This window comes from Podarcis vaucheri (genome assembly GCF_965113315.1).
Source record: "Podarcis vaucheri genome assembly, chromosome: 1".
Taxonomy (NCBI): Eukaryota; Metazoa; Chordata; class Lepidosauria; order Squamata; family Lacertidae; genus Podarcis; species Podarcis vaucheri.
This window is the reverse complement of record NC_138759.1, coordinates 108,634,975-108,650,299: the sequence shown is the minus strand read 5'-3', so window position 1 is coordinate 108,650,299 and position 15,325 is coordinate 108,634,975. Positions and strand designations below refer to the sequence as shown.

General features: G+C 43.4%; 1 protein-coding gene across 2 annotated transcripts in view; it reads left to right on the top strand.

Moving 5' to 3' along the window:
* The window catches only part of ACVR1 (activin A receptor type 1), a 72,606-nt gene that overhangs the window by 32,684 nt on the left and 24,597 nt on the right, over positions 1-15,325 (top strand). The window contains exons 1-2 of one of the 2 annotated variants that reach the window (XM_082198520.1): positions 5,173-5,310; positions 5,686-5,759. In XM_082198520.1, coding sequence (XP_082054646.1) covers positions 5,693-5,759 — 67 coding nt within the window. In that variant the 5' untranslated portion in view covers positions 5,173-5,310; positions 5,686-5,692. Of the gene's footprint in view, positions 1-5,172; positions 5,311-5,685; positions 5,760-15,325 lie in introns of those variants that run through there. The other variant, XM_082198519.1, reaches the window with a different exon arrangement.

The following is a 15,325-nucleotide window of genomic DNA, read 5'->3' as shown; positions in this document are numbered from 1 at the left end:
CCTGGGAGGGGGTGGGTGGGAATTGTACGCACACATAACAGCCATGGCTACGTTAAGATGGAAGTATTCATATTTAAATTCAAAGCAAGCAAGATAGGAAATCAAAGCTGGATAAGTAATCCTGTTAGTTAGAGTTGGGGCGCCTCTACTGAGATGCTATATCTAGAGGTTGTGTCTATTAGGAATAGAAAGCAGGACTGAAGGAATCTCTCAAGCTTCAAGTCTTGGTTCATTGCCACCTCTTTTATATCTTTGACCCCCTTCCTCTTCCCTCTTCCCTCCTCCCACAGCCTGCTGCAGAAGAAGGCTGCTCAATTAACTGATGTCCAGAGGGTTGTGTTTCTTCTCCAAACATCCATAATTCTAATCTCCCATTCCTTAACAATCATCCTTTCCAAGGGCTTCCTTTTTATCTAAGGGAAAGGTAGCGGCGGAACCTCACTTTTTTTTGTCTGAAATTCTTGGCATCTCTTTGTGTGGAGTTGGTGTGTGTGTGTTTAAAATCAATAGGCTTTCTTTCAAGGTTTATTTTTAACCACCTTGAATTAACAGTCTTAACAGTAGATCCTGCCTTCTCTGAGCAAAATGGCAGCCAGGAAGAGATCTTGACGTCCCTTCCAAAAGTTTCTTGGTGGGCTGTCAACTGCCTAGGCAGCGTGTTGGCTTGTTTTGGAAAACTTCATACAGTAGAAAGGAGCTGGACTCTCTTTTTGAAAAATAAGCGTTTTAGTTTATCTTTGTTTTCTTTGGAACTAAGACAAGAAATGTTGTCGACCTTCTTGTTTCAATTCTTGCTTAAACCATTTGTTCTGATTAAAAGGAAGGTTATTGATAAGACAAATAGTATTTCATTCCATATCCCTAGGACAGAGAATCTGAATTTCAGGCAAGCTGATGTTGCAAATTCCTCCTTATTCTTTTTGTTGCTGTTCTTACGAAATCTGTGCAGCAACTTAACAATGAAAGCTGTGTTGATAATTTCTCCAGGTGCATAAAAAACACAATTAGTTTGCATTTATTAGCCTGGTTCACACAGCACAGTAAGCTAAATTATGATTTACCAGTACCATGTAGTTTTGGCGGCTTCCGGATATAAGTTTCCACTCCTTTTGTTCCTCCCTTGACCTTTTAGCTTGGTGCAGTGGCAACTAGCTATGGTTTGGCTTAGTGTGTTCTCCAAATCCAGGATTGTGGTTAGGCTCTTCAATGTTAGAAATTTAGATATATAAGCTAGGTGCCAAATGACAACTAAACCTAGGTTACGGTTGCCACACCAGAATGGCTATTTGCCAGGGGGTTGGACTAGATGACTCAGAGTAGCCCCAATGATCATCAATGGACTTAAGTCTGTTCATTTCAATGGGCTTACTCTGAGTATGATTTACATTGGGTATTATTACCCATTATGTCTTAGTTGGTAATTATTTGTGCAGCATTTGAAGGAACAGCATTTAGACAGCATATAGGCCAAAGCCTGATTGGTTTTAAAGAGTCAAAAAAGTATTGCTAGATATCTAAAACGAAAATAAGGCTTTCTTTCACAAAGGAATTTGCACTATCAGTTGGGTTTGCACTGAAATCCCTTGTATCTCCTTGGACTCCATATTTTGTTTGTAGTCTTTCTAATATAAATCATTAATATATATTACTATAGTTGCTTAAAATGTATATTGTACAGCATATGGATGGCATGCCTGATCATGGCTCATAATCACTCCAGCCAAAGCCATGCATCTTTTAACCAAAGAGGTTATATCTCTCACTTGCTTACTTTCCTTTTGGATGGATCCCCTATTTAACTTTGCAATCAGGTGGGCAATTTGGTGCATTCTGTAATTTTTTCAATACTTTCTTCACCAATTTGTGCCTAGAAAGCTGAATGAAGTCTGGAACCACTTTTACATGCTGATGTTCTTTCTGGGATGTGACCTTCGGAGAACACTCAAATCTAATCGCCATCTTCTGGAGTTCATTAAAAAAAGCTGCTCTCTGTGGAGAGGAGGAAACAAATAGCAAATTCATTTCTGACTTGATGTTACAGGAGGGAGGGGAAGATACAAGAACTAGTATGAACAGAGAAAGCTGCCTTATACTGTACAGTATATATTTAGTTCACAGTACCTTTATGGACGCGGGTGGTGCTGCCTAGGACTTGCCGATTAGAAGGTCGGCGGTTCGAATCCCCGCGACGTGGTGAGCTCCTGTTGCTCGGTCCCTGTTCCTGCCAACCTAGCAGTTCGAAAGCACGTCAAAGTGCTTACGGGAAGGTAAATGGCATTTCTGTGCGCTGCTCTGGTTCGCCAGAAGCGGCTTAGTCATGCTGGCCACATGACCCAGAAGCTGTACGCCGGCTCCCTCGGCTAATAAAGTGAGATGAGCGCTGCAACCCCAGAGTCGGTCACGACTGGACCTAATGGTCAGGGGTCCCTTTACCTTTACCTTACTTTTTATGCCGACTGGCAGAACTCTCCAGAGTTTCAAACAAGGTTCAATGCCCGGTCTTTTTGGGTTCTCAACCTGCAGCCTTTCGCATGCAAACCATGTCCTTTGTCACAGAGGTAAGGCCTTTAACCTGAAAATAGAAAGTGGGAGGGCTGTGTTCTTGTTTGTTTCATGCCTGAATGTTGTGGGAACAGAGGAGAGGTAGGTGTTTTTTTGTTTTGTTTTTTAAAGTAAACTGTGTTTGAATTGTGTGGGGTGTATAGATTTGGGGTGGGAGCTAATTTAAGGCCTATCTGCCCTTGCGCTATAAAAACACTTAAACCACTGCTGCTGGGGTATTTTTATAGTTGGGACATCTGTGGCTTTGTGAAGTAATTACACAGTGACTTGTGGGTGGGTTGTGAAGGTGAGTGGGACTTGTTCACGATGGATGCAGTTTTGCCATCTTCCTTGCCAAGCCCCCTTCTTCTCCTCCCCTTGAGGTTCTATGCAGTGCTGTCGCCCAAGCAATTTGGGAAGCATAGAAGCTAATTCAAACAGCATCAATTTGCTCTTATCCCGCCAGTGGCTTTCCAGTGCTGACAGAGATGTGTGTGCATTTGTCAAGCTTCTCAGGGAGAGATAATAGTGTATTATTGTGCATCAGAAAAAAGAAGAAGGCACAGTGGCTCTCAGCCCATCTTATGAGAAATGAGAGAGAGCACTTTTCTCAGTCTGGATTGTAATCTGCCAGTGACTACAGTGGTGAGTGGGTTAGACCCCTAGTGAGAAAGGGGGAAGAGCAAGGGGCCTCTCCAATTCAGAGCTCACCGACTTGCCTCTTAGAAATTGTGTCTGATAAGATATAGCTAGCTCTCTTAGTTCTTGGTGGGGTGTGCCCTCCTTCCCCAGAGGCTATGATAAGATCACTGGTGCAGCAACTCACGAAAGTCACACTTGTTTGGAACTGCTTTTGTGGAATGACGTCTCTGACAGATACGGATTCCTCTCTTCTCCCAATTTTAACTTTCTAGAACAAACCGATGGCTGTCCAGATGTTGTTGGACAGAATATTAATGCCACATACAATTCAGCATGGCTTCCTACTGGAGTCCTTTTTATTGATATACTGGGTCTGCAAGCTGATCACCTCAAGCAATACCAGACATTTCGTTTGGAGACCTAATACTATATGCTTGTGTTATTGAAAACCCATTTCTAGAACTTCAGTTAGCACTCTGAAAAGTTAGGCTAAATGGTTGGTGGCATATGAATCCCCTTTGATACCCATCCCAGAGCATAAATATCTCAAACATTTGGCTAAATATTGCCAATATTTAAAGGCATTTATAGATGCACAGTTTATACAAGACTAGTGTGCCTCTTACATAGAAGCAGATACTGGGCATGCTGCAACTTTCCTGGTTTTCTTCAAATTAGATACTTCACTAGTTGAGATAGCAGACCAAGCTGGCTGGATTGTCTATAAAAGGCTGGCTGACATGGGACATGTTGTCAGAAAGATTAGCTTAACAGAATCAGGCAGTTAGTGAAAAAAGTAAAGAAGACGAATCTGTTGCAATATGGTGGCCTTTTACTTCTTATGTAAACAAGAATGGACATTTACTGCAACCTACAATGAGTCAGGTTACATTGCGTAGGGAATATCTAAATGGCTTGCATTCTGTTTACGAACATTTGCTTTTATTGGGACATACTCTCTGAATTCTATTCTGAATCACTGAGCACTTGCTCAGATATTCTGTAATACCACTCCAAATGCTGTTGTAGATAGTTTCTTTGTTTATATTGTTTTTGGTTTGTTGTACGTTTTTGACAACTCAATACAAGCAATTTTCCAATAAAATAAATTATTACATGATTGTGAAAGCCCCTGTTCATATTACCTTCTGTAGGATTGGCTGGTAGGGCTGGGTGATAATCTGGTTTTCATCATTGTGATATATCATCAGCTAAACGTTGTGACATACAGTGGTACCTCGGGTTACATACGCTTCAGGTTTTATAGACTCTGCTAACCCAGAAATAGTGCTTCAGGTTAAGAACTTTGCTTCAGGCTGAGAACAGAAATCGTGCTCCGGCGGTGCAGCAGCAGCAGGAGGCCCCATTAGCTAAAGTGGTGCTTCAGGTTAAGAACAGTTTGAGGTTAAGAACGGACCTCCGGAATGAATTAAGTACTTAACCCGAGGTACTACTGTATAAATATATCACGATATCTGAAATAAGTATGGAACTACATAGAGGTGAATGGGGTAACGTCCTTGCAACTGCTACCTAGACAGAGAGAGGTGGGGAGGAAGCAGCAGCCGAGGAAGAATGAGATGCTGGAGCGGGAACCCCCAAACCCAGAGTCTCATAAGGAGAAGCCTTCCCCTCCCTATACACTGTCTCCCAAACCCCATTTTGAGGTGACTCCTCACCCTGTGGGGAAAGGACCCAGGGAGGGGAGGACAGGAGGACCAATGAGCTCTCCTTGTTCTCCTTCCACCTATTGGGGAGAGGAGGAGAGATGAGGAGCAGCCAAGGGGAGAAATGAAATGAGAGCTTGTTCCCACTTGAGCTGAAGTGGAGCAGCCAGAGAGGGGAGACGGAGGGAGCAGGACACTTTGGTTGTGGGGAAAATGCCAAGGCTGGGACTGTTCATCCACTGGAGGGAAGGGGAGGGGGAAAGGAGCTGAAAGGGAAGGCAGCCATCTCACTCTGAGCAAAGGGGAGGGGAAAGGGAAGGCAGGCCAGGCAGCCACCAATCTCACTCTTGAGGCTGGAACTCTTCCTCCTCCAGACGGAAGGGGAGTCAGAAGGGAAGGCAGCAGACAGCGATCTCATCACCCCCTGGAGTTTTGAACACTGTTTGCGATGTATTCCCAGGTCAAATATTCTGATACTGTCGTTGTGATGTGAATTTCAAACCGCTTTTGGAGTTATGTATTCGGCTGGAAAAGGCCAAGGATATGTGGACATGTATACTCCCTTTTTGACTTGTGAACACACTTAAGCTTTTCGGTTCAGGAAGAAGGCTTTTTTTCTTCTCTTTTGCCCTTGCAGAATCCACCCTCTTCCGAAGGCTCTTGAAGTCTGTCTTAGGAGATCGTTGTTGAAAAGAGTTGGGGTCTTGGTAAACCCAACAAGTGGCAATTGATGCTCAGGCAGTTGGCAGTGTTAATCTTAGGTATGCAGTTGAGTCAAGTAGTTCTCTCTTTATTTCGAAAGCAATAATCTTTTTTTCCTTTCCCTTTTCCCTAGGTCTACAATGATAAATGGACTTCTGATTATTCCTCTTCTAGTAATGGTGTCTTTTCCTTCACCCAGCATGGAAGGTAAGTTATGAGGGGGGTATAAAACCTGGGCTGGTTATTTTAGTGCCTGACGAGTCATAGAAGGACTGTGGCTGTTCATCAGTCACAGGGAGCAGATGCCAAGTTTTTGCATACATTCTTGTATGGGGCAATCAAGAAGCCAAGCTGTTGGGAGGAAAAGTGCAAATATGGAGAAAGGAAGCCAGAAACTACAGGGTTTTTGTGTGTGTTGTAAATTTTGGAGTACAGTAGTGGGTACCATAAATTTGGAGAGGGAATAGAGGACAAAGAGTGTTTTCCTCCCTCTGACTTATTCACTCTACCACCCAAGTACTTTTCTTCTTCTGCGGCACACTTGCTGTCTCCTGAGTGTGAATATTTGTGAGGGAAGGGACAGAAAGTTCTTACAAGGATAGGGGCTGCACACTTGCTTGCTTTGCTCACCCCCCCCCCAAAAAAAAATCCCTTTAGACACAGTTGGGGAACCTTTCTGGCTTCATGGGCCAGATTTGAAACCTGTAAATCTCACAATTTAATGATAATAATTATAAAAAATTATTATCTACCCTTCACCAGACTCTCTTATTCCACCACCCTCACATTAAAAGTAGCAAGGTATCAGCATTAAAGCTAATAAGAGAACATCTGTTGGTTGCCTTTATATATTTATGTAATGAATCTCATTAGATGGCAGAATAATGTCTTGTGAAAAATACTTGGTTGACATAATTTGCACTAGCAAAAAATATTAATCCCCTCTGAAAGCCCCTCTAGAGTATCTCTGTCTATGCATTTCAAATTTTGGGCAAATGCTTCCTCTTCCACCCTATCCTGGCCCATGTTCCAGTTTGATACTTCCTTATAGACTTTGCCCTTGTTCATATTTTGTTTCTCTTTCCATTCTTTGGTTCATTGTTTGCTTCATATAGAAGTGAGGGTGAATAAGTAGGTGTGTTAATGTCAGATCCAAAGGGAAGAAAATGAAAATGAGAACAAATTTATTTCCATAGTGGCTGCAAACTGTTGACAAGCCCACTTAGATAGCTGACAGTGTGTGGTTCCTCATTTATGTGGCACCAGTGTAAGATTATTCAATATGAACCTGTTGGTGAATCTCTTGCTGAGATGTACTAAGATTTCTGAATGAAATATATGTCTGCTTTTGCACCACTGCATACTGTAGGCTATGGTTTCATTGCCGATAGTCTATCCTCTGGCTTCCATATATGCAAAATGAAATGTGACACCACTGTGCTAAAGTCTCTTTGGCCTTTAGTCCTTTTAGTTCCCTGTTGCTTGTCTGACAGATTCTATTGTGTTTGTACTTCTTCTTTTAATTCTTATGTTTACTGTATGCCACCCTGGAAGGGCTGTATCAAAATATTTTAAATACATAAATGGTACTAACTAAAGATAGTAGAGAGAAGCATGGGTTTGGTTTTCATTTTTTTTTGGGGGGGGTTGCACATGGACTTCTGCTAGTCTTTCCTAACTTTTATAGGGAGGCTACAAAAATGATTGCTGCTTCCTGAAATTACCCCCCATCTTTGATTTAGAAGATTATATTATAGCATGATCTTCTCTACAGGAACTCCCTTCTACCACCAACTTTTTGCTTGATTCTATATTTGGAATTGGAAGATGCTGATAGAAAGGTTCAAAAGCTGCAGAGAGAAGTAGATAGACTTACGGAGATTTGCTTCTTTCTGCGTGAAAGGAAAGTTAATCTCTGCTGCAAAACCTATGGTCATGCGTATACACAGAACAGGACCTATTACTCTGGTGGTATTCCATGGCTTCCCCCAAATAATTTTGGGAGTTGTGGTTAAGGGTGTTGAGAATTGTTAGAAGACTAGTACAGTGGTACCTTGGGTTAAGTACTTAATTCATTCTGGAGGTCCGTTCATAACCTGAAACTATTCTTAACCTGAAGCACCACTTTAGCTAATGGGGCCTCCCACTGCCGCCGTGCCACCGGAGCACAATTTCTGTTCTCATCCTGAAGCAAAGTTCTTAACCCGAGCTACTGTTTCTGGGTTAGTGGAGTCTATAACCTGAAGCATATGTAACCTGAAGCGTATGTAACGCGAGGTACCATTGTATTCCCCTTCCAGAGCTACAATTTCTGAAGAGGAATTGCCTGTTAAACAACTCCGGGAATTATAGCTCTGAGAGAGGACATAGAATTGCCACATATGGCCACATACAATTGTGTATGTTACCTCAGCAAAAGGAACGGCACACATTTCAGAAATAAAACGTTGGCTTCTTCTTCTTCTTTTTTTTAAATCAATCTGATAACATTTCATGTATTTGTGGAAATTAAATACATTGCTGCTTTAAAAAAAAACAACACACCAGAGGGATAACCCTACCCATGTTCTAAATATTATTTTTAAAAATGTACAGTGAATACTGTGTGCATGCAACATTGCTTTAAGAGAGCTGGTGAATTTCAAGATGAGTGGGATTATTCCCCTTTTTATTACCCTGCAGTTGGCCCTTCTAGTATGATAGAACTTCTCAAACAAAATGAGGGGATTGTAGCTGTGGACTCTTGAGTGCTGCTGCTGCAATGATTTTCCTGAAAGAGAACCATTTGGGGAGGAAGATGAGGTAATTCAACCTCAGTGTGCCTGTCTAGCTGTATAAATAGATCACTGACACAACACCATTTTTTTTCAGCTGCAAAACTGAGAGGAAAACATGTCCCAAAAACTGAAGCATTGAACACTTGGCCTGTCCTTAAAGTTAGGGTAGAAAGTAGATGGAAAATGTGGATCAGCATGAGTCAAGCATCCCTTCCATGTTTTGTTTTTGTCTTGAGATGTTCAATTTTTTTTTTTGCGTGGAGAGCTGCTTTCCTATCTCCCCTCCCTTTCGATTAGTGATAGGACTTATGCTTTGCCTGCAGACTTGCTTTGGTCAGAGGTGAACATACAGGCCAAAGTCTCTGAAAGTCCCAAGAACGTCTTGTGGACCCATTATGCAGTCTTTCTGTTATCTGTATAGATTCTTCGTGCTTGAAAAGCCAGGCATTACTTGACCCCAGTAAGAGGCACTATTCTGTGGGTTAACAAAATCCAACTTGGCTCTTTAAAGCTTGGATCCTGAATTGCTATTTGACCACAGCCCCTGTCAGCTCTTGCCAGTACAGCCAGTGGCAAGGAATAGTCGAAGGGCAGAGAGACAAAAATCTTCGAATAATAATAATAATAATAATAATAAATATTTATACCCCGCCCAATCTTGCTGAGTTTCCCCAACCACTCTGGGCATCTTACAGCACATAAAAAATGGTAAAACATTAGACATAAAAATTTCCCAATACAAGGTTGCCTTCAGATGTCTTCTAAAAGTCAGATAGTTGTTTGTTTCCTTGACATCTGATGGGAGGGAGTTCCACAGGGCGGGCAGCACTATTGAGAAGGCCGTCTGTCATCTCCTTGACAAGATGTCAAGGAGCAATGCCAGCAAAACTATTTCAAAAGAGTGAACTGGTCACAAAAACCATCATTAGGGGGAGATAAAGGATTTTAACACAAGTTAGAGCTATTCTTTAGTGATGGCCTGAATAAATTAGTTCATATGTCTCAAGGTATGAAGCTTGCTTTGCTTATAAGGTGCTGTGGGACTTTGAGCAACTCCTATGGGAAGGGAAAGCCCCAACCCTGCCCCCCCCTCCAGATTCAACATATCTGCATTTGGTCCAGGAACTGGAATGGGGCCCTGCTACCCACCCACCAGTATTCTTATTGGTTAGGACCACGGCTACGCTTTTTGTGCAGTCCATTTGAACTCTTAAGTCAAATATCTAGGACTTGTAGCTTCCCAGGATGTACGTAGCAATTGCTTTTGTATGGAAGTGCCCTTATCAACTTCTTGGAAAACTAGCCTATTGAGGAGACTGCCCTGGCCTTGTCCTTTATCTCTTTCTTTCCATTTGCAAGCAAGCAGATGCTTGTGCGGGTGCTTTCTAAGAAGTGCATTCTGTGCACAGGGAAGAAATTTATGTCTGTTCTGAATAAACTGGGGGGTAGTGGAACAATCCATGACATTTTACCCCCCCCCCCACTTCCTTTATTGACATCTTGACCTTGGGCCTTGCAGCATAACCATGGCCTATGTGCTCTTGCCTTGTTCATTTTCTTAAGTTATATCCTTTTAAGACTGGGTTGTTGAACTTTCTTGTTCTCTTAGGCAGGGTGAAATAACGAAGGTACCTCAAATATATTTGTAGTGTGCAAGAGCTCTTCTTAACTTGCTCTTGTCCATATAGGCACTTATTTACCATACAGCCCTATTTGGGACATAGTCTACTTGGTTACATCCACCCCATACATTTAAAGCACTATTATACCACAGTAATGGATAACCCTGGGAACTATAGTTTGTTAAGGCTACCAGAAGCCTAACCTCTGTGTGGTCAGCAGACTTGGAACTACATTTCCCAGGTTTCTTCATGAATATTACACATTACACCTTCGTGCCGATGTAGTATATGTTGTTGTTAATGCTGCTGTTTGTCTGGTCTGGTAAAGATTGATGGACTGTCCATGAATATACAGTGGTACCTTGGGTTACATACACTTCAGGTTACATACGCTTCAGGTTACATACACTTCAGGTTACAGACTCCGCTAACCCAGAAATAGTACTTCGGGTTAAGAACTTTGCTTCAGGATGAGAACAGAAATCGTGCTCCGGCGGTGTGGCGGCAGCAGGAGGCCCCATTAGCTAAAGTGGTGCTTCAGGTTAAGAACAGTTTCAGGTTAAGAACGGACCTCCGGAACGAATTAAGTATGTAACCAGAGGTACCACTGTAGTGCTTTAAATGTGTGGGGTGGTCCTTTCCTTCCCTCCTTTTTTATTTTTTTAAAGAACACCTGGTCTTTAGCATGGTGGCAGGAAGCTGTAACAGCTACTGGTTTCCACTTGTGATTTTCATGCCACTACTCTTTGGAATGTGGTAACTCAAACAGCCACGTAACTTCTCTTGACCCAGTACCTGAACTAATAAATGGCACACAAAATTACACAGTGGACATTGCAAAGCCCTATTAACCAGGCAGTTATGCTATGACACAGCTTGTAGCATTCATGCACACTTTAAAAACTTATCCTTTTTGCTTACGTTCATTTTCTGTCTGGGCGCACACTCTTGTTTTTCCTGTGTATTTACTGAATGTGAAAAGAGTTCCCAGTTAGGGAATAGTGACAAAGCAGAGTAGAAAGTCCTGCCTAATTTGGATTAGGCCTGTTGTACCCTTTTAATAGGGACAGGGGTGGTGCTGTGGGTTAAACCACAGAGCCTAGGACTTGCCGATCAGAAGGTTAGCGGTTCAAATCCCCACAACGGGGTGAGCTCCCGTTGCTCGGTCCCTGCTCTGCCAACCTAGCAGTTCGAAAGCATGTCAAAGTGCAAGTAGATAAATAGGTACTGCTCCGTCAGGAAGGTAAACGGCGTTTCCGTGCGCTGCTCTGGTTCGCCAGAAGCGCCTTAGTCATGCTGGCCACATGACCTGGAAGCTATACACCGGCTCCCTCGGCCAATAAAGTGAGATGAGCGCTGCAACCCCAGAGTCGGCCACGACTGGACCTAATGGTCAGGGGTCCCTTTACCTTTACCCTTTTAATCTGTAAAAGAAGAATCTCCCAGTTGTGTTTGAACTTCACTGTCAAATAAATGGACGGGGAGAGAAGAAGGTTCACCCTAACCCTAAGGAATCAGAAATATCCTGTGGAAGTTCACATATGAATTTTTTTTAATGTGAAAAATTGTTTTGTTATCAAGAGAAAATTGGCTTTGAAAGATCACATTGGTTCACTTGTGGGTAGATGTTTCGACAGCTTTTGTGCACCTTTGGTCTGGATGGCTGGCCAAGATGTTGAGGGCCAAGACCAAAGAGTGAGGGGAAATGTCATTATCTAATGGTTCGTTATGGTTATGTTAAGATCATTGCCATCAATTCCTGTTTGTGAGCTTCCCGTTTGGCGTTGGATCAGCCATGATGGCGAGCTGGATGCTGGGCTAAGAGAGGGTGTTGGTCTGATCTGGCAGGGCTCCTCTTACCATTGGTGAATGCATTTCCTGTTCAGAAATTGTTATATCCTTCATAAAATGCAAAGTTATAACAGAGACAAAGTGGTTGTGCCCATCTCCCTTCCTGTTTGGCAGCAGCCTCCTAAGCCTGGGAGTGGGAAAGGAGCGTGGTTGCAGTTGTCTGCTGTGATGCCATTCCCTCGCCTAGGTGTTCCACCCAGGAGCCACTTAATCTGAAATGGATGTTCCCAAGGATGGGTTTGCAGGAAGGAATTGGGTTTTTGGTGGTGTGCCACCAGTCTTCCCAAAAGTCTCCTTGCCTGAGCTTTGGCCAATGGTTGCAGGTCTCAAGACAATGTTAGGAACAGTATTTTATAATAAACTGATGACTGTAGCTCAATCTCTCCCAAATGAATAATTTGTATTTAATGCATAAATGCTTGCAATCCTGGGGTTGTTGATCCTTATCCTACCCACCACTGCATTCAGACACCAATCCAGATCTAATGGTCAGAAGAAGTTGTTAGATGGTCAGAATTTTCTATGTATAGATCAGACCCATTTCCCCCTCTCCTCCCCAGATATCAATACCTGATCCATTGCACACGAATTCAGTTATCATGAAAAGACTTAGAACATATGAATGCCTGAACTGTGTTCTAATTACTCCCCAGCTTGAGATGGATATTCCAATTTGTGTATTGAAATGGAGTGGAGGTGCCTTTCTCTAGATGAAAAGTGTTTTGGAATGATTGGTGGTGGTAGAACTGCCGTTAAAGAAAACAACACCAGCCCATTTGAATTACAGGCTGTATACTCGAAAATAAAACCTGTGCTGGAACTGAAAACCAGGGTCCATGCTGTGAATTATTTTTAGATGCTGCTTTGTGCAATTAGCTTTGTTTTGCTTAGTGACCATATGCTATTTCCCCCCTCCTGTTTAAGCCAGTATGGCTGCTATTAAAGCTAGATTGAAAAAAGAAAGAAAGAAATTGCTTTGCTTTGCTAACAAGACAAGTTGACTTGAATGGCTTTCCTTTCACCATTTCCAGAGGATGCTCATTTTGTTATATAAAAATATAACTGTGCTAAATATCTGTTTCGCTTCCAGCAATATTCTCAATGTTTTCCAAATGTGATATATGTGTCTCTCTGTGTGTTTAAAAAACTACCAAAAAAATGTAGAAGGCTAGTTATGTGCCTTGGTTGGTGTGGCAACTGATCTTGCGAGGTATTGAACAGTGGCTGAAAGAATTTAACAGCTGGAGCTTTAGGGCATAATCCTGGAGACTGTATTATGGATGGGGGCACCTTGTGGCCTGGCATATGATGCTGGACTCCAGTTCCCATCAGCCCCAACCAGCATGGCAAGTGACCAGGGATGATGGGAGTTGCAGTCCAACAGCACAAGGCCACTGATTCCACATCCCTGAGCTGTAGTGTTTGGTGGAAGCCCCGCTGTGCCACTGGACGTCAAACTATTCTTCCTACATGGAGTACAACCTGGTAGAACATGCCAGATACTGTGGATAGAGGAGCCATTCTGCTGGTGACTATATGCCAGTATATTGGCCAAAAGGGGATGGTGTCATGGGGAACATGCGCTTCATCTTATGTCTTCTATCCATGTTCGCACACAAACCTGTTGAAGGTGCAACCATACCTAACATGTGCGCACACATACACACGAAAACACACACACAGACACACACACCCCAAATGGTAAGACTAATGATTTTAGAGCAGCTGGTGTGTCCTAGAAAGTTTAAGGGAACACTGTGTCCCTTTCAGGCGGCATCATAATCTTTCCCAGTGTGTACATACCGTATTTTTCACCCCATAGGACACACCGGCCCATAGGGCGCACCTAGTTTTTTGGGGGGGAAATAAAGGGGGGGAATTATTTCCCCCCCCCCAGGTACGGGGCTGGGGCCGGGGAAGCCTAAGCTTCTCCCGACCCCAGTCCCCAGAACAGGCTGCTATCCGCAAGCCGTGGGAGAGCTGCGCGAAGTCGCGCAGCTCTCCCACGGCTAGCGGAGGGCTGCGCGAAGCCCGAAGCTCACCACGCCCCAAGCTTCTGGGTGTCAGCAAGTTCTCCACTAGCCGTGGGAAAGCTGCACAACTTCGCGCAGCTCTCCCACGGCTAGCGGAGGGCTGCGCGAAGCCCGAAGCTCAGAACAGCCCAAGCTTCTGGGTGCCGGCAAGCTCTCCGCTACCCGTGGGAGAGCTGCATCTCCCACAGCTAGCAGATAGCTTCCTGAAGCCTGGAGAGTGAGAGGGGTCGGTGCGCACCGACCCCACTTGCTCTCCAGGCTTCAGCGAAAGCCTGCATTCGCCCCATAGGACGCACACACATTTCCCCTTCATTTTTGGAGTGGAAAAAGTGCGTCCTATAGGGCGAAAAATACGGTATATTAGATCAGATTTAAAGCTATATATTAATGAATAAATACAAATAAGAGCTGGTTGGGAGTCCATAGGACTGCTAATGAATGAAAATATCTGCCTGGTATGTAAAGGTGAGACTTTTTTAAAAGCAGTGACTCCTCAACCATACTCTGTTTGAAAATCCACTTCTGCTAGATGTGTTCGGGCTGGTTGCTTGCATAAAAACTAGCAAACTTTGCTTTCCTCCTGAAATAGTTATAAAAAAAGATAAGATTTTGGTTTATCCTTTGGGTGGAGTATTTGTTGTATACACATGCATTCTCTTGTGTAACAATTGACTGCTATTGCCTTTTTAGCCTGTTGCAAAAGTGATAAGTGATAGATTGGCTGCTTTCCAGATTCAAACTGCTATGATAGGATTCAGCACTGCTTTCTCAGGAACATCTGGACTGGAAAGGAAGAGTGTAGAAGCATAAAATCTCCTGTAGGCAGTGTGTTGTGCTGGCTATTAGTAAAAGGTAAAGGGACCCCTGACCATTAGATGCAGTCGTGGCCGACTCTAGGACTGCGGTGCTCATCTCGCTTTATTGGCCGAGGGAGCCGGCGTACAGCTTCCGGGTCATGTGGCCAGCATGACTAAGCCACTTCTGGCGAACCAGAGCAGCGCACAAAAACGTCGTTTACCTTCCCACCGGAGCGGTACCTATTTATCTACTTGCACTTTTGACGTGCTTTCGAACTGCTAGGTTGGCAGGAGCAGGGACCGAGCAACAGGAGCTCTTCCCTTTGCAGGGATTCGAACCGCCGACCTTCTGATCGGCCGGTCCTAGGCTCTGTGTGTTGTGCTGACTATTAGTTTTGCACAAATAGTGTGCTTCAGATGATGTTGAAAACCGCAGTTAAGGAAGGGGGTCTGAATTGACAAACCACAGTTTGTGCGTGGGTGGCAAACTGGAATCATAAACTATGGTTTGAAATTGGATTCTAAACAATGTTTTTTGCTAAATATAGTTTGCATGTCATCTGAATTGACAAGATGTGTGGGATGCATTCTAGAGAATAGGCCTAATGTGATTGGGTCATTAGGTTTTACATCAGCAACGTTGACACCTTTATAGGATAGAGAGATTCTGAGTGGCTATGTATTATTTATTAC